Source organism: Patiria miniata, unplaced genomic scaffold (assembly GCF_015706575.1).
Source record: "Patiria miniata isolate m_02_andy unplaced genomic scaffold, ASM1570657v1 HiC_scaffold_20, whole genome shotgun sequence".
NCBI classification, from domain to species: domain Eukaryota; kingdom Metazoa; phylum Echinodermata; class Asteroidea; order Valvatida; family Asterinidae; genus Patiria; species Patiria miniata.
In genome coordinates, this window is record NW_024037059.1 from 6,032,245 (window position 1) to 6,049,872 (window position 17,628).

The 17,628-nt window shown below is 43.9% G+C and overlaps 1 protein-coding gene across 1 annotated transcript in view; it reads left to right on the forward strand.

Annotated features, from left to right (window-relative positions):
• The window catches only part of LOC119727168 (sushi, von Willebrand factor type A, EGF and pentraxin domain-containing protein 1-like), a 46,929-nt gene that overhangs the window by 28,134 nt on the left and 1,167 nt on the right, over nucleotides 1-17,628 (forward strand). Inside the window, exons 25-47 of the mRNA XM_038199033.1 lie at nucleotides 2-87; nucleotides 806-962; nucleotides 1,668-1,862; nucleotides 1,962-2,681; nucleotides 3,203-3,370; nucleotides 4,424-4,585; nucleotides 4,892-5,053; nucleotides 5,474-5,683; nucleotides 6,337-7,029; nucleotides 7,682-7,912; nucleotides 8,382-9,250; nucleotides 9,589-9,736; nucleotides 9,852-9,972; nucleotides 10,476-10,609; nucleotides 11,188-11,419; nucleotides 12,124-12,311; nucleotides 12,633-12,830; nucleotides 13,118-13,357; nucleotides 14,033-14,203; nucleotides 14,800-15,003; nucleotides 15,685-15,869; nucleotides 16,297-16,435; nucleotides 17,399-17,602. Of these exons, the coding sequence (XP_038054961.1) occupies nucleotides 2-87; nucleotides 806-962; nucleotides 1,668-1,862; nucleotides 1,962-2,681; nucleotides 3,203-3,370; nucleotides 4,424-4,585; nucleotides 4,892-5,053; nucleotides 5,474-5,683; nucleotides 6,337-7,029; nucleotides 7,682-7,912; nucleotides 8,382-9,250; nucleotides 9,589-9,736; nucleotides 9,852-9,972; nucleotides 10,476-10,609; nucleotides 11,188-11,419; nucleotides 12,124-12,311; nucleotides 12,633-12,830; nucleotides 13,118-13,357; nucleotides 14,033-14,203; nucleotides 14,800-15,003; nucleotides 15,685-15,869; nucleotides 16,297-16,435; nucleotides 17,399-17,602 (5,817 nt within the window). The remainder of the gene's footprint in view (nucleotide 1; nucleotides 88-805; nucleotides 963-1,667; nucleotides 1,863-1,961; nucleotides 2,682-3,202; nucleotides 3,371-4,423; nucleotides 4,586-4,891; nucleotides 5,054-5,473; nucleotides 5,684-6,336; nucleotides 7,030-7,681; nucleotides 7,913-8,381; nucleotides 9,251-9,588; nucleotides 9,737-9,851; nucleotides 9,973-10,475; nucleotides 10,610-11,187; nucleotides 11,420-12,123; nucleotides 12,312-12,632; nucleotides 12,831-13,117; nucleotides 13,358-14,032; nucleotides 14,204-14,799; nucleotides 15,004-15,684; nucleotides 15,870-16,296; nucleotides 16,436-17,398; nucleotides 17,603-17,628) is intronic.

Sequence of the window (17,628 nt, forward strand, 5' to 3'; positions counted from 1 at the left end):
GACAACCTGTCTCCTGTCCTTCAGTCTTGTCCAAAGGACCAGGATCTAACAACTGATCAAGTTAAGACCCTGATCACATGGCCAGAGGTAAGAGCTATGTCAGTAAGGCATGCAGTTTTTCCTCGGATCAGCTGACTTCCTCGTTTTTTACTTCACACTCGCATGCCAGAAAAGTCGTATTTGTTTCTGAGGCCTTCATGATATTTTTATACTTTTCGTGCTCCTCATATTCTTCTTTCCTAAACAACTTTTAGTTTTTAGGCTTTCCCTTAAGTGTACTGATGCACTGCAGATTAGAGTACATGTATCTCTCAATATCTGCCAAATTGTTCTTCACGGCATATATGATCTTTTGCTTTTTATGCTTTTTTTCCATTTCCAATAATAACACCACTCAAAATCTAAAGAAGAATGTTCAAAATCTAGCCTGTTGAAGTTTCAGCTCAGTGGATATTACACTTTTTGAAAAAATAATGCACAACCTTTGATCATGAAACCAGATGTCGTCAGTAGCACTCTTTCTTTCCAAAGGTCAGTCGATTGACTGATCGTTGGAAATCACCTTCATTTCTAGATTTCTTGTTAATGACAGCAAAGCCACAGGGAATAATTTCACGGGGTGTTTAGTACCAGTAGGATCTTTTATCCAAGCGAGCGTTTTGACAATAGTTTTCCAGGTTTCTTTTACTATAAATACAAATCATAATCACACATGCCTTTAATATGAGCTTTTTTGGATCAAATATTGAAGGTAGAAGGTATTGAAGTTTGAAGCGTAAAGTTGTTTTATCTTGTTTCATTGCAGCCGGTGTTTTGTGAGCTGACGGGCGATGCAATGGACATTAGTTGCAATCAGCAGAATGGTTCGTCCATGCAATGGGGCACTCACATCATCCAATGCAGCGCAACTAATCTGGACAACGGCAAGACCACCATGTGCCAATTCACTGTCACCATCACACGTGAGAGATTTATTGTATGCTTCACAGGCTTCTGAATAAGGGAAAATGTGTGCTCGAGAGGTTTTAATCACTCTGTTTAAGACTGCTTAGAGTCTGGGTGCTGATAATTACCCGAGCCGGAGGCGAGGGTAATTATCAGCAATTATCAGGTAATTTTCGGTAAGTGTTTAAGACCAGCTAGCCATGTCTTTATCATCCGTTTAAGACCGGCCACGTGACAGGCTCTCGACCAATAGGAATGGCTAAACTGTCTGAGGTATTTATGAATAAACGTTCAATGTGAGAGTAGCTGAAGAGCTCATACAGAAATGGTACAGAGCTGAGAGAGTCCTGTTTCTGTGTTGGTTTACTTATGAATGTATTGCAAAAAAAGGGCACAATTTTAGTGTCTTCCCCTTTTGCAACATGATACAGACAAAAACGAATTGCTACATGTTACTGTTGCTTGTAAATTATTTTCAGCGAAGCATGTTGCTCTTCTGTCATCTCCCAAACTGCTAGATTTCTAACACTGCTCTCATGAGAACCTTCCTCGACAATTTATGCACTTCAAGCTTTTGTTTGATTTAGTTCAAGCATTGTTTTCATGTAGTTCAATCGTTGTCTTCATTTACTTGCCTCCCAAGTAAATGATTGAATTCATGTCAATCTTCATTGCATATTTCAATTCTCATTATTTTAATTCTTTTATTACATGTTTCACAGCCCACGCATGCATAGATCTGCCCGCACCACGGAATGGCGCCAAGGCGTGCGACAGTTGGGCCTACGGACGCTACTGCTCCATGTTGTGCAACGCAAATTACGACGTGACTCCTCGCGACAGTTCGCGCACCTTTCTGACTTGCGGCCTGAACGGGATGTGGTCTCCCCCTCCTGGGGTTTTCCCCAACTGTGCTCGTAAGTTGTTCAGACTTGGGTCTCAGTACGGTTTGACTGAAATTGATGGGAGTGGTATATCATTGTGAAACTGATTGAACGCTTTCTTTGCTTTTATAGGGAGGGTACGGCCCGGACAGTTGAAGGTGTTGACTGATCTACATTACTTCAGTGGTGATTGCTCGTCTCCTGACGCACAAGCTAAGATCAAACAGCAGTTTATCGCGATTCTATCCAGCGAGAGTGGTTTCGATGCAATTTGCACCCAGAATGTGGCCGAGTGTGACGTGAGCAACGTAGAGGTATCCTGCGCTCCCGCTAGAGGTGCTCCCTCTAGAGGCAGGATCTATCGACGGGACGTCGGCATCTGGCACGAATCGTCACTGGACTTTGGATTTGAGTTCGACCAGCTGAACGCCAGCTCTCCAGAGCTCGGTTGGGATGAGCTCACTGAGCATGCCCAGAAGTGGCTGGCCGACATGCGCGCAAAAGGGAAGCTGCCATCGAATCGCTGGGTTGACCGGAGACGAAAACCCAAACCAATTCCATTCAAACGCAGTCGACGGTCTACAATGTCGCACACCTTCACGGTATCCTTCGGCATGAATTACCAACTGCCCGAAGATCCAACCATGTCGGATTACGAATTCGAAGACGAGAGTTGGATCGGTTATGACGCACTGTATGACATAGTAGACAACGTACAAGTCATGGCTGACAGTGGTGACTTGGGGCTTTCAGTGCCTGGCATGGAGATTAGTTCCCAACCTCAGCTTGATTATACTGAACCTGGTCCAGCCTGTCTCCATGGGTACCTGCCTACACCTAATTTGATCTGTGGTATGTCAATCTATCTCAGTAGATGTCTTTCGTTTTATTACCATCTAAACTACAACAAAAATTTGTCACAAAAAAGCAAGAGAAACTAAAACTTTTAAAACTGTTAGCATTAAAGAATATGGACACTGTTTTCAAACATTCAGAAATGACACTTGACTGCACGTAAATAGTAGGATCATCCATCCTGTGAAATCATTGAGCTGGAATGCTATCATTTTTCAAGAAGTGAGGAATTAACATCAATGCCGTTGCGATCGTTGAGCTTTGAACGGCAGTCTATGCTTTGCGTCAAGAAAAAATGAAGAACCATTGTTGTCCAGTTCTCTCTAAAGCATTCTATCTACAGAGCTGAAATTCCTACCTGCTTTAGATTGATTGTATTGTTGTTCCTTGGTACAAAGGTACAATTTTTGCAAATGGTGTCCATTACCTTTTTTTTTTAATTCTGTGGGTTATTTTTTTTTTTTTTTAAGGAACCGTTTCTTTCATTTTTTCCCCCCACCTAATTTCTGTCCTTGCAGTGAGTTGTGCAGTGGGTGAATTCTTTGACAATGCCACCCTGAGCTGTGTGGATTGTCCTATCGGTCAGTATCAAGATGAAGATGAGGAGCCACATTACACCTGCAAGATGTGTCCCACAGGAACCTCCACCATCCTAGCTGGCTCCACCAATCTTACTGACTGCCTACGTGAGTACAAAAACAGCTGTGAAGAGTCGCCACTGCTTTAGTCTACTCTCATAAACCGATCCCATTGAACCCCACCCACTGCGCATGTGAGTGACAACACCTGTGCTTCTCCAATGTCATACTGCATGTTGCAGCCGCACGCCTCATGCGCACATACACACACATGTCAGACTTTTGAACAATCACGGCCGTGATTGGTCAAAACGTCAATGGGCGGGGCTTAGTAAATCAGTGTTTAGCAAGATTTGCCATGAACTGGTCTGCACAATTAATGAATTTCCAAGTTTCACCCATGACGCATGCCTCATATAGCCGCACGCCTCATGTGAACGTGCACTCATGTTAGACTTGTGACGGCCGTGAGTGGTCAAAACGTCACAGGCTGGGGCTCAGTAGATCGGTGTTCAGCAAGATTTGCCATGAATTGGTCTGCACAAGTAATGAATTTCAAGTTTCACCCATGTTGTTGCCGTTGTAGGAGTGATTGTAACGTTTTAAAATTTTGACGGAGTTTTGGCACCAAGTGTTCTCTGGTGGAGGACTCAGATTTGATGTCTGTTGTAGCACAAAACAGCTTTGTTTGATATAGATATAAATTGTGATAGCTAACTTTGTAACTTCTTGTTGGTCAACGAAACTGATCAATAAACATTTTGGGCAAGACGTGGGATGATTCGAGTCTTTTTGTAAGTAAAGTTGCCTTTCCGTGAAAGCACTCAAAATGACTGAAACTTTCTGCTGAGAACAGCTGAAATTTGTTTAAATTTCTTCTTTTTTCCCCCTCTCACATATTTTATCCCATAGAAATATATCAGAGCTGGAAAAAATGGGTTCACATACATCACATCACCCGAATGCAAAATGGCATTTGGTTTGTGGTATAAATTTGCAGTGTTGAATATTGCCCTTATATTTTGCACTGTAAAAAGCACTCTCAGCAACTGTCTGTAAATCTAATGACACCATTGAAATTAACATCACCCAGACCAAAAATTTCAACAAATGTTACTTCTGTTTTTTTATACTTCTAATGTTTTCTTCCTCCTGATTCAGGCTTCTGTCCAAGCGGTCAGTATTCCAACACCGGACTTGAGCCGTGCTTCCAATGTGAGAAAGGATCCTACCAGTCTGAGGCTGGATCAGTCTCCTGTCAGCAATGTCCAGTTGGTCAGTCTACAGCCAGGATTGGATCCACAAGCTTACTGGACTGTGCAGGTATGGGTTGCATGATGTATGCAAAGTCATTCATTGGATCATGAGATGCGAGCACTAAGGGGAACCTGGAAGTTTACAAGCAAGTGATTTTGATGAACAGTATTGATTTTCAGGTGTAATAGGAGTCTATGTTACAGTAGTATCTGGTATTTGACATCAATGAATAAATCAAACATGTCTTGCTGTGATTGAAAATGAAGAATTACAAATTCAGCATACCTAATGATTAACACCCTTGATATTATGACTTACGATTGTCCTCTGCTGAAATAATACATTATGTCCCTTGATAATTTGTTTTCACAGACATGTGTCCTGCTGGGTCGTTCTCCACTTTTGGGATCCAGCCGTGTGTCCTGTGCCCGCTTCATAGTTACCAGCCCCAGCAAGGTCAAAGTTCATGTCACTCGTGCCCCACCAGGCATATAACACAGGTCAAAGGAGCCACAGACCTGAGCATGTGTAGCTGTAAGTGCAAATGCTTATTGGAGACTACCTTGAGCTTATAGACCAGACAGAAATGAAGACGGCATCGGAATCTCTTGTCTTGAGCTATGGGTTCCATGTGTGAACAAGAGAGGGCGCTTTTTGACCACTTTTGAGAGCCCAGTGAATGGGACGCAGTGTGTGCGTGTACTGCTTGCATGCGTATATTGCGAAGTACGTGCGACTCATTTTAATTCGGAATGTACAAAAAGCCATAGTGTTTTCGCATGACATCAGGCGTCATTGGCAATGCGTTCCAATGTCCCTCCTAGTGGTCTCCCCCATCTCTCCCTTTCTTACTGTTGAGTAGATACTTGTGCACGGATCCCATAGGAAGTTGACTTAAAAGTCACCTATTTGGCACTGTACTGTGAATCCGTTTCATTTCTTGTGCCTCCTCAGTAAAAACTTTCTGCACTGCTGCGTCATGTACGAACGGTGGAACCTGCGTGGAGCAACTGGAGTCCTTCCGCTGTGAATGCCCAGCGGGTCTGACCGGCTCACACTGTGAGACTGATGTGATGGACTGCCAGCAAGATTCTTGCTTCAATGGTGCTACCTGTGTGGATGAACTCAATGGGTTCAGCTGCACCTGTGCTGCTGGATATCAAGGTAATGGGATGAGGGGCGGTTCTTAGGGAAAAAAGGGGGGCGGGACACGTCTTATATTTGTACTCTGTCACACTGTGAGACTGATGTGATTGACTGCCAGCAAGATTCTTGCTTCAATGGAGCTACCTGTGTGGATGAACTCAATGGGTTCAGCTGCACCTGTGCTGCTGGATATCAAGGTAATGGGATGAGGGGCGGTTCTTAGGGGAAAAAAGGGGGCGGGACACGTCTTATGTTTGTACTCTGTCACACTGTGAGACTGATGCGATTGACTGCCAGCAAGATTCTTGCTTCAATGGAGCTACCTGTGTGGATGAACTCAATGGGTTCAACTGCACCTGCACTGCTGGATATCAAGGTAATGGGATGAGGGGCGGTTCTTATGGAAAAAGGGGGCGGGACATGTCTTATGTTTGTACTCTGTCACACTGTGAGACTGATGTGATTGACTGCCAGCAAGATTCTTGCTTCAATGGAGCTACCTGTGTGGATGAACTCAATGGGTTCAGCTGCACCTGTGCTGCTGGATATCAAGGTAATGGGATGAGGGGCGGTTCTTAGGGAAAAAAGGGGGGCGGGTCACGTCTTACATTGTGAGGTTCCACTATGATGTTAAATACAAACTTTCGTCATTTGTCTTTTTGTTGTTGCAGGTGATGATTGCTCTCTCCTGATAGATTTCTGCATGAATGATCCTTGTGAGAATGATGGTACATGTAGTAGTCAGACCAGTGGATTCACCTGCGCATGTGATGTTGGTTTCACTGGTGTCAGGTGTGAGAAAGACATTGATGAATGTCTGATGCATCCTTGCCAACATGATGGAACATGTGTTAATGTAGACGGAGACTATCTATGCCTGTGTGTTGCCGGCTTCATAGGAGATAACTGTGAGACTAATGTAGATGAGTGTAAATCCAACCCATGCCAGCGTAATGGTACATGTGTGGATGCTGATAACGGATATCACTGTCAGTGCATCACAGGTTACTCCGGTAATCATTGTGAGATTGACATAGACATGTGTGCCAACAACCCTTGCAGCAATGGTGCAACCTGCCAAGATTTAGATGATCGATATCAGTGTGCATGTCCCCACGGCTATGGTGGCAGCCACTGTGAACTGGTCTTGACTCCATGTGATTATCATCCATGTGAAAATGACGGTACCTGCACTGAGACATTGACAGAGGAGACTGGATACAAGTGTGAATGCTTGCCAGGATTTACCGGACCGGAGTGTAAGATCAATGTGAATGAGTGTGCTAGTGGACCATGCTCTAACGGTGGTACCTGCATCGATGGTGTCAACAGATATGACTGTGTCTGTACTGATGGCTTTGAAGGTTAGTATTCTTGTCATCATTGTGTCTTTAACTCTGAATCATTCCTTCTTTTCAGTCTGTGATGAGCAAAGTTAAAAATTAAGTCTTGAACTTTGATTCCATTTCATGGATCCTCAGTCTGATTGCTAGTGTAGTTGTTACAATTTACTGTGTAAATGTAAGCTTTGAGACAACGTTACACAAATGCACATCAACTGCTTCAAAAATGGTTAACTTGTAGACAAGGTACTTGGGTACATCAGACAAACAGTCACAAGTCCAGTCATAAGTAACAAGGCACAGATTCAGTTGAAAAGCTTGCTAATTGACTTTGGACGGGATGACTTGAGATGGACATGCGATTGACTTGTGATTGACTTGTGATGGACTTGTGATGGACTTGTGATGGACTTGTGATGGACTTGTGATTGACTTGTGATGGACTTGTAATGGACTTGTAATGGACTTGTGATGGACTTGTGATGGACTTGTGAGTTCAAGGCAGTAGACTTGCTGGTGCAGTAACTGTTCCATTTAGCAACGCAGTGTCAAAAGTCCCAAGTATCTAACCAGTGTCCCAAGTATCTAACCAGTATTCCAAGTACCTTAACAGTGTCCCTGGAGCCAACTACCATCCAATGTTGACAAATTCTCTCCCCGTGGGGTTTTTCAGGACCGCTCTGTGAGGGACGTCCAGACCTCTGCAACCCCAACCCTTGTCATCACAACGCATCATGTGAGGATGAAGGAGAGGATTATTACTGCACCTGCCCTGCCGGTCTGTCAGGCAGAGATTGTGAGATCCAGGTGGATGCCTGCCATGATGGAGAGACGTGCTTTAATGGTGGGGTATGTGCATCGCCCTCTATGGACCAACTCTGTCTATGTCCGCCAGGATTTGTGGGTAAGTACCAGAGATAAGACGACCTGTAACAGTTCTTGACTTTGATAAAATAAAATTCTGCTGATCTGCGCATAAAGAGTAGGTGAACACTTTCAGAAATTGACTGTAGCAAGTTTTGAACCTTTTACCACTGGATTGCCGCTCTGGTGCTCTACCGACTGAGCTATCAACCCTATGTTGGCGGTCCCCCATTTTGTCTATGTCTTTGTTCAAGGGGCGCTAGTCAGAAGCCATAAACCTGTATATTCCGTGTAGCTAGGGATCATGCTCACGTCACAATGCTAGCAACATTTAGCAATGCTGCAAACCTGGCAATAAACAAATGGGGAGCACTCAAAGAGGATACGGATATTAAAATGGTATTTGCTTAAACTGAAAGTGATGTTTACTGTCCTTCCATTTGATGATGTGTTCAACTTGAATAATCTTGGCACTCCTTGTCGCCGGTTTCACAATTTTCTGCCCGCAGGAGAGCATTGTGAGATTAACATCAATGACTGTGCCAACTCTCCATGTGCCAACGAAGCCCCCTGCGTAGATGGTATCCAGTCGTTCACCTGTCTTTGCTTGGAAGGTTTCACTGGTACTCTGTGCGAGATCGATATTGATGAATGCGCATCCAATCCCTGCCATAATGGAGGGGCATGCGTCGATCAGATCAGTGGGTACCGGTGTGACTGTACCGATGGTTTCTATGGAACTGACTGTGAAAACAACAAGGATGATTGCGTGGCCGGAGCTTGTGGCAACGGTCGATGTGTGGATGGCATCAACTCATTCAAATGTGTGTGTAACGTCGGTTTCACTGGCCGTAGGTGTAACAAAGAGATCAACGAATGCCAGTCTCATCCATGTGCCAACGGTGGTGCATGCTGGGATCTGGTCAATGGTTTCATCTGTGATTGCGTAGATGGATGGATCGGTGAGCAGTGTGAGATTAATGAAGACGATTGCGCCAATACCCCATGCCTGAACTCTGGTCATTGCATCGACGGCCTACAGTCCTACACCTGTCAATGCTTACCAGGCTTCACGGGTCAGAACTGTGAGACCAACATCAATGAATGTCTGAGTAATCCTTGTCACAACCAAGCAACCTGCATCGATGGAATCAACATGTTCACCTGCGATTGCAAGAAGGGAAAGAAAGGTACACTGTGCCAAATTGACTTGGGTAACTGCCAGCCAAATCCTTGCAAGCATGGTGGGTCATGTACCCCAACTACTACTGGGTTTTTGTGTCAGTGTCAGGCTGGGTTTGAAGGAGCAGAGTGCCAGACTAATATTGATGACTGCGCCAACCATCAGTGTCTGAATGGAGCAAGCTGTATTGATCAGGTGAGAGTTTCATCCGGTTTAATCATTCCAACTTGCATTACTCACTGAGCTTAAATCACACTCCTATGTTGTATCTGGCTTCTACACTTCCCCACAATTCAGATGCAAAATTCAAATCAGTGCCATTACTGCTGACAATGTATTGTATTGCACCATTAATTCTCAAAACCTCTCTCAAAAGTCCCACCCGAGCCTCAGATTTTATTCCTTGCCTTCAAAATTTCAAACACCACAAATGCCTTTGTGTTCATCTCACCTCATAAAAGAGCTTTGGTTTCAACTTCAGCAGTAAAATATTTCACAGCACTGACATGTTTTCCATCGATGTTTGTATGCAGGCCAACCGTTATTCCTGTCGCTGTACTCCAGGCTACACAGGACAGTTTTGTCAGACAGTTTTAGACATCTGCTCAGCTGAGCCATGTCTGAACAACGCAGTCTGTCTGCCGAGTGCAGACAGCACAAGCCACTGCATATGCCAAGCAGGTAAACCCATCTGTAAATGTGCAAAATGTATTAACCTACATGTCAACCATCAATGGTTGAGCATCATGCACTCTATTGCAGGGTTGTGATTGTCAGTTTGAATCCATTTCTGCAGGTTTCACAGGTATGCGATGCGAGGTGGCCATTGATAACTGCACACCCAACCCTTGCCTGCATGATGGTACATGCATCAATGGGTTCAACTCCTACTCCTGTGACTGTCCACCAGGCTATAGGTTAGTGTCAAACATTAGTACACGATAATTTATAATTCCTGCTAACCAGTCCAACATGTTGCTTCCGCATGGATATTCAAATCTATTAGAAATCTTCTCATTTTTCCACACCAATAATGTGCCTTTTTTCTGATTTATGATTTTTGTTTGCATACTTTTTTTAGTCTAAATAAAATATTCCGCTGCGGATACCTTTTTTTAATAATTATATGTCTTTTTGTTTAAGGCATTTTTGCCACAAGTTTTTGGCTTATGTTAATTTTTTTCCACATAACTTTACGGTGAGATTTGTTCTCTTTGTCCTTGTACTGCCCCGAACCACCCAGCCTGTTACTGTACTATTTCTATTACTATACTCCCTGTACCACCCAAAATCACTTGCGTACTCAATGGGTTTTGTGGAATTTTCAGTAAATAAATACAATGTAATACAATGTAGCATCGCTGCTAATGGGTTCAAAGCTCAAATGTGCATGATTTGTGTTCTTGTTGTGTTCTTGCAGCGGCACTGAATGTGATCAGGATATTGATGAATGCATTGGTAATCACTGTCAGAATGGAGCTGAGTGCATTAATGGCATCAACCAATACGACTGCAAATGCAGACCAGGATTTCAGGGCGAATACTGCAGCCATCGTAAGTTGGCTTATTTGATTTGTTGATTTCAGAGTTTGAAGAAAGTTTTGGCTTAAAAACACGCCCTGTTAAGTACTTTGGATAGTTGGGATAATAATTGACCAAGTATGGTCTGCTCCTACAAAATGAGGGTTAAATCTCCGGTTTCCAAACAGTTTCAAGTTGGAAATCTTTTGAAGACTTGTACCCTAATCCACTAGGCATTTTTGGTTACAAGTCCTGCTAAACGCAGCAAAATGCAACATTTGTCAAAATGACATGCCTGCCCAGTGCAGCAAGATCCATCAGCTCAAATATCTCCAGGCCAAACTGCCTCAGAGTCTGTAGTCACCAACTGCAGCAGGATACAACTGTGGCATTGTTCAATGGGACTAGCGCTCCTCTACTGTGTTTTTGCATTTCCTCGTTTTTTTTCTAAATTCCCAGTTGCATGCCTGATGACAATGCTTCCACTGAGCAGTCATTCTCCATCAAATGACTAGAATTGTGTGCATTCGAAGACCAGTTAACCTATAGCTTTGCCTAGTCTTGTTATCACGGACATGACTGGGTCCATGAACACATCTCTCTGTTCACAGATGAGTCGTCTGATTTTGATGTCAGTCTCCGAGGCGGTCGTCACAGTCAGTACATCACTATACATCGAGCCATTGATAAACCACTCAGAGCATTCACCATCATGATGTGGATTCGATCCGGCACATCTGATGGGGTTATACTGACCTATACAACCCAGAGCACTGGACAGACACTGCAGAATGCACAGATTGCCTTGAGTCATCCTGGGTCGTTGGATGTCTACATTCAAGGGTGAGCTGTATTTATTTATTTATGACTATTTGGCAATCAGCCGGGGTGGTCCACGAAAGTCTTCAAACTTATTTCCAGTGGGGTACGTCCCTGGGTAGAATATTGGAAGGACATGACAGTTTCAGTGGTGTGAGGAAACCCCAGAATGATATTCTAGGGAAAACCCACGGCGGGATTCGAACCCGGGTCACAGCAGTGGAAGGTAGGTAGGTGCTTCCTGCCTTTTCTTGGCATTAACTACTAAAAACACAGAGACTTTCACTGCATCATCAAGAATATATGTATGTTTTTGTTCAAGTATCAGGTTGATTGCAATTTGTAATCTTTGATATTTGTACTACACATCTTTCGAAGAAATAGAAAAACAATCATAGAATAAAAGTGTTTTGCTAAGGAAAAGACATTTTACATCTTTCAGTTTCACAACTACCGAGCAATCGTAAGTTTAAAGGCATTTTTTTGTAGTGTTTTTCTTTTTTGACATGTCAATAAATGCGAACAGCCATAAATTTTCAACGGCATGTCCAATTGAAGTGCAACAAACAGTATTGTCAGGTGAAGTTTATTCTCTTTCCCAATACCCGCAAACCCTCATTTCAACCTCTGCCCAGTTCTGTCTCATTTTACCAGAACGCCTCACAAATGTGCAAAAATGCATCATAAGTAGATATCTTAATGCCTTGCGTTTTGTCCCTGTGGCCTAGGTATGAGTTTTCCTCCCACACCTCGTTTGATGACAATCGTTGGCATCATCTGGCAATCACTTGGGATGAGCATGGAGGCATCCTCAAGATGTATCGAGATGGGTATCTGGTGCTGATACACTCTGGGATGAGATCCGATACCAGTATCAACAGTGGAGGGGAACTTACGCTGGGAGAGCTACGTAGTGGTGAGGTGCCATTTACTCTCGTTGTTGGTCCTGAACAGATTATCTGAGCAACAGCTAGCACAACGATTCCGCCAGATTGAAGGAAACCTCCTTGATAGGAGAGATAGAGTACCGAAGTGTGACGTCATTTAGAACCAGCAAGTGAAGTGCAAACGAATGGAGTACGCGCACGTGTTGGTTCACGAGCTGAACCACGCGCTAATGTCTTTTACACACATAATTGTGCACGTGATGTATTCACTTCAGTACTCTATAGCATGCCCAGGTTGGTCTATAGCAGAACCGTGAAACATCAATTTGTGTAATTTTATTCATCGACAGACGGCACTCAGCAGGAAAGTTTCACCGGTTCCCTGAGTAACGTCAACATGTGGGATACAGCACTGATACCAACAATCATTCTGAAACATGCTCTGACTTGTGGCTATGTTGTCCCTGGCAACCTCATCCCCGCTGCTTACTTCATCGACAGGGGCTCCCTGGGCGAAATTCAAATTCAGACGCCATCACTGTGCGACAGTAAGAGCTTCATCTGTCCTGAGCTCAGTTTAGGAGCTGTGTTTTGTTTTCAATGAATGTTGAACTATTCCATTTGGTTGATAGATTGTCATGCAGTGGGTTTAAAGCTTGTTAACATTGATCAATCAGAAGACATGAAGACTAAATGCCAGTTCATACTTCACATAGGAATGCAAAGCAAATTTGACGTTACACAATTTGACATACACTGCTAACTTTGCCAGAGTTGTAGCCAGCCTTAATTCAGACTACTTTCAACCTGAACTTTCTCCTTGTTTTTCCTGCAGTGGTAGACGAGTGTGCCTCCAACCCCTGTGCAGCAGGCAGTACCTGCATTGACGATGTCCATCGTTATATCTGCCGATGCCCACCGGGCTTCACTGGCCAACGCTGCCAGACAAACATTGACGATTGTGGAACGGGCCCAAGCCCTTGTGACAACGGGGGAACCTGTGTGGATGGAGTAGACAGTTTCAGCTGCGAGTGCCCGCATGGATTTACAGGGCAAGTGTGCGAGCTGGAAAAAGGTTTGTACTAAATGCTGAAAGTCGGGTTCAGTTCAGCAAGGTTAGGAAATATTTGTCAGTTCAGTTGAGGTTCAGCAACTAATTGAAACGTCAACGGAATTTGCTTCAATTTGCTTGTGCAATGCACCCAATCAGACCAAATGAACTGATATAATAAAACTTAACATTTTTTTGCATTAGAAGATGATGGAGGCTGGAGTGAGTGGAGTGAATGGGAGGAGTGTAGCCAGTCCTGTGAAGGTGGCACTCAGTCCCGTCACTGTCCCTGCACCAACCCACGCCCAGCCTACGGAGGTAGCACCTGTGTAGGTCCAATCATTAAACTGTATATATTTTTCCATTGGCAGTTGATGGAGGCTGGAGTGAGTGGAGTGAATGGGAGGAGTGTAGCCAGTCCTGTGAAGGTGGCACTCAGTCCCATCGTCGTTCCTGCACCAACCCACGCCCAGCCTACGGTGGCAGCACCTGTGTAGGTGCAATCATTAAACTGTATATATTTTTCCATTGGCAGTTGATGGAGGCTGGAGTGAGTAGAGTGAATGGGAGGAGTGTAGCCAGTCCTGTGAAGGTGGCACTCAGTCCTGTCACCGTTCCTGCACCAACCCACGCCCAGCCTACGGTGGCAGCACCTGTGTAGGTGCAATCATTAAACTGTATATATTTCTCCATTGATAGTTGATGGAGGCTGGAGTGAGTGGAGTGAATGGGAGGAGTGTAGCCAGTCCTGTGAAGGTGGCACTCAGTCCCATCGTCGTTCCTGCACCAACCCACGCCCAGCCTATGGTGGCAGCACCTGTGCAGGTCCAATCACTGAGACCAAACAGTGCAATACGGCACCTTGCCCAAGTAAGTACGGTATTTATCCATCCTATGGAGGTGGTCTCCATGTAGGTGTCTTCATTCAGTCCTGGCAAGACATGATCTTGTCCTAGTAAATTAAACACATTTTTTGAGCCTGCTTTGCCCTACTTCATAAATCCTGTACGACAGATATGTTTTTTGGCATCGGGAGATGGAAGTTTTCAATATAGTTTTGCCCTTGATGTAAATTATAAGCACCATATAGTTAGTCTTGTCTGAGAGCCCACAAGATAAAAATCACAAAAGTGCATGGGTGGGACTCGAACCCACGACCTCCTGCATATAGGGCTCACTCAATGACGTCCATCTCTGTAGGAGAACTGCAACTGCGTATTTTACGCAATCAAGCACGCATTGCGCAGTGTTAAAAATGTTCAAAGCACGCGGGCTTGTTGCTCGAAATGTGTTCGAAATACGACGCAGCCGTTGCGCGTTATGCAAGTTGACACGCAAAATGCTGATGCACGTGGGTGGTCCGTAGAAACTGACGTCATTTGAACAAGACCTATTAGTGCGGATGTGCAAACCACTCAGCCACAGCACTTCTCTCTATTCTTTCACCACCTACCATGGTCCTGTAGGCTGCAGGTCTGTGACCCGCCCCTTCAGAGGAAACCTGAACTGCCAAGTTGCTGGTGAGGAGCAGAATTGCACCATCTCCTGCTGGCAAGGCTATGCATTCAGTCGGGCCATTCTACCCTCCTACCAATGTGGTCCCTCGACCGACTACAAGTGGTCCCATGAGACTGAGGACAACCCAGGATTGGCTCTTCCTAAGTGTACAAGTCAGTAAACTATCATCATTCGCTCAGTGTTATTATCATAGTAGATCACTGAAACTGGAATGTGTCATTACAAAGACTTCACAGCAAAACAGTTTTGAGAAACAAGCTGATCCTAGCATAGATAACCCTGGATGATTGAGGGCATTTCTACGGCAAAGTAGACACAGCTGAAAAGGTGAAAATCTATGACACCTTCAGAACTACGAGCGTCACAACCTCAATTAAGTAAGCTGTTTAAAATCCTTTATGTTATGAAAAAAGGGCTGCGGTTGGGGATTGGAATCAGTCATCATGGCAAGACCTCAGTTTAATGCTCAAGGGCAAATGATTCCAATCCCCTAACCACATCAGACCTTTTTAACAACATGAAGGATTTTGCACAGCTTACAAAACACAGCACTGACATTGATTAAGGCAAGCAAAATTGGTCACAGTGTCCAAAAATGTTGTGATCAATTGACCATTGTGCAGTGAGGTATGAGGAAAATGAAATGAAACTCATGGGGTTATGGCCAAGGATTAGGAGTATCTGCACAATTAAACATTTTTTCAAAATTTACTTTGTGGTTTTGTTGTTATTAAAACAAATATATTTAGACAGACACTTTCTTTGGGAAAAATTAGTTTGGCTGCTGCTGTCTTGATAAAACCCACACAGCATGCATTGCATGTCTATTGTAGAGTACAAGCCGCCATGTAAGGTTGCCATGGAGATGCAAATGGCATACTCCGATGACCTGACCTGTGATGGGGTCAACGTCACAAGCGACAACTTGGTCCATCAGAAAGTGAACGATGCTCTCACCTCCAACTTGCAGATGGTCAGTTGTGTGCAGAAGAAGTCATGCGCTGTCAAACAGGCCCAGGTAAATGGAACTTTTTCAATTCAGTAAGGGACTACATGTCTGATGAGCTAGATGCATCATCGATCTTTTGTTCATACTGGGACTGGCTCTCATTGGTTTTGTACACGTGTGCTAATCGAGGACATCCTTGACTCCTGTTCTCAATTACACAGGGATTTTTCACGTTTGTTTTCGATTCACACCTTTAACATTTTTTTCACTTTATAGTGTAGCTGTGATGTACTGTCTATGCTATTTTCAAGTTACTCCCTGAAATATAGATTTTGTTTTTTTATGGATCTTTTTCTAGCTATACAAAAGTTTCATACTTATGAGACATCAGCCCCCCCCCCCAAATGACGACATTTGTTCAAAATGGAATTTTAACTTGACCTCTTACATTGTTCTAATGAAAAGAAACAACATACTTTTGACCCGTTGTCCTCAGGTCATTGGGTGCAGTCCACAGATGCCCGGGGCAGATGCACGCAGACGCCGGCGTCGGTCAGTCAAAGCGGTCAACTTTGCCATTAGGCTGGAGCGTGATCTGGACATCCCTGACCAACAGAACATGACCAATGAACAAGGTGAGTGATAATTAAATGATGGTGATGCCATTGGTACATCACAATGAAAATATGGCTATTTAAAAAAAAGTGATCTGGTTTCACTGAATGAATCTTAACGGTAGCACAGATGCGGTATTTACTCCATGCAACGGTTAAAAAGGGAGACGTAGTTTGTTTGCAGGTTTTGGGAGCATTCACACAACAATTAGTTTTGCATTCTCGTTGCAATTCGCTTGTGAACTAGTGTGTGATGCACCGGGGCCCACGCTTTGGAGCTCCCTTGGTCGTGAAGACAATTGCTTACTGTGCAAAGACATGTACATTTCACGTATTGCATTCCGTATTTTTTTGTTGCATGTTCTGCGACCTGCTAATGTATGTGTTGATAAGTGTGCCTCTATCTTCAAAATTCATGTTGTGATGAGAAAAGAAGGCTTTTAAGAATAATCCATAAGATTTGACTGGCTCTAAGGGCCCCCCCCCCCCCTCAAAGTTTGTTAACGGTAACCCGACTTACCTGGATTTTTTAGGCAAAATTTCTGACCTCACACTTTTTATTGCCATATTTGGCCAAAAATTTAAAATAAGTTTATTTTGAACATAAAAATGTCTTCCCCGTGCAAGGTCTTTGTGTGTGCTTTGATGAATAAAACAGTTCAAGAGGTTAAACAAAATACTGTTAAAAGTACCATAATATAAACCAAAAAAAAGACTCAACGAAAAACACCAATAAAGTTACAAAAAATATTTTCCTACCTACCTACCCGGATAGTTTTGAGGGTGTTATCATAAACACAAAATGTTGTAGTTCAGCCTAATGGATTTGAGCTGTCTTGTTGTAACGCCTTTCAGAAGGCGTACCCCCAAATTTCCTGTGTGAGTATCAAAAATAAATGGATGGAGGGCCAAATAACTGACAAAATACTCATCTTGTCATGACTTAACTCGCTGTACTCGTTTTCTCCCTACAACCCATCCCAGTGTTCAACCAAAACAGTACCATTGAGGCAACCTTTATGCTACGTAACTCTGCCGGTCACCTGATCAATCAGTCTAGAACGGGCCAGTTTGCTATCAACATAGACAGCCGGGTTTACGACGTCAACTCGAAGAAGACCAAGAGTTACGGCATGCCTGTCTGTCCTCCTGGTACGGTGCGCATGGAGGCAGAGGACGTACGATGCGGTAAGTGGCGTGGCATTCTTGTTTCT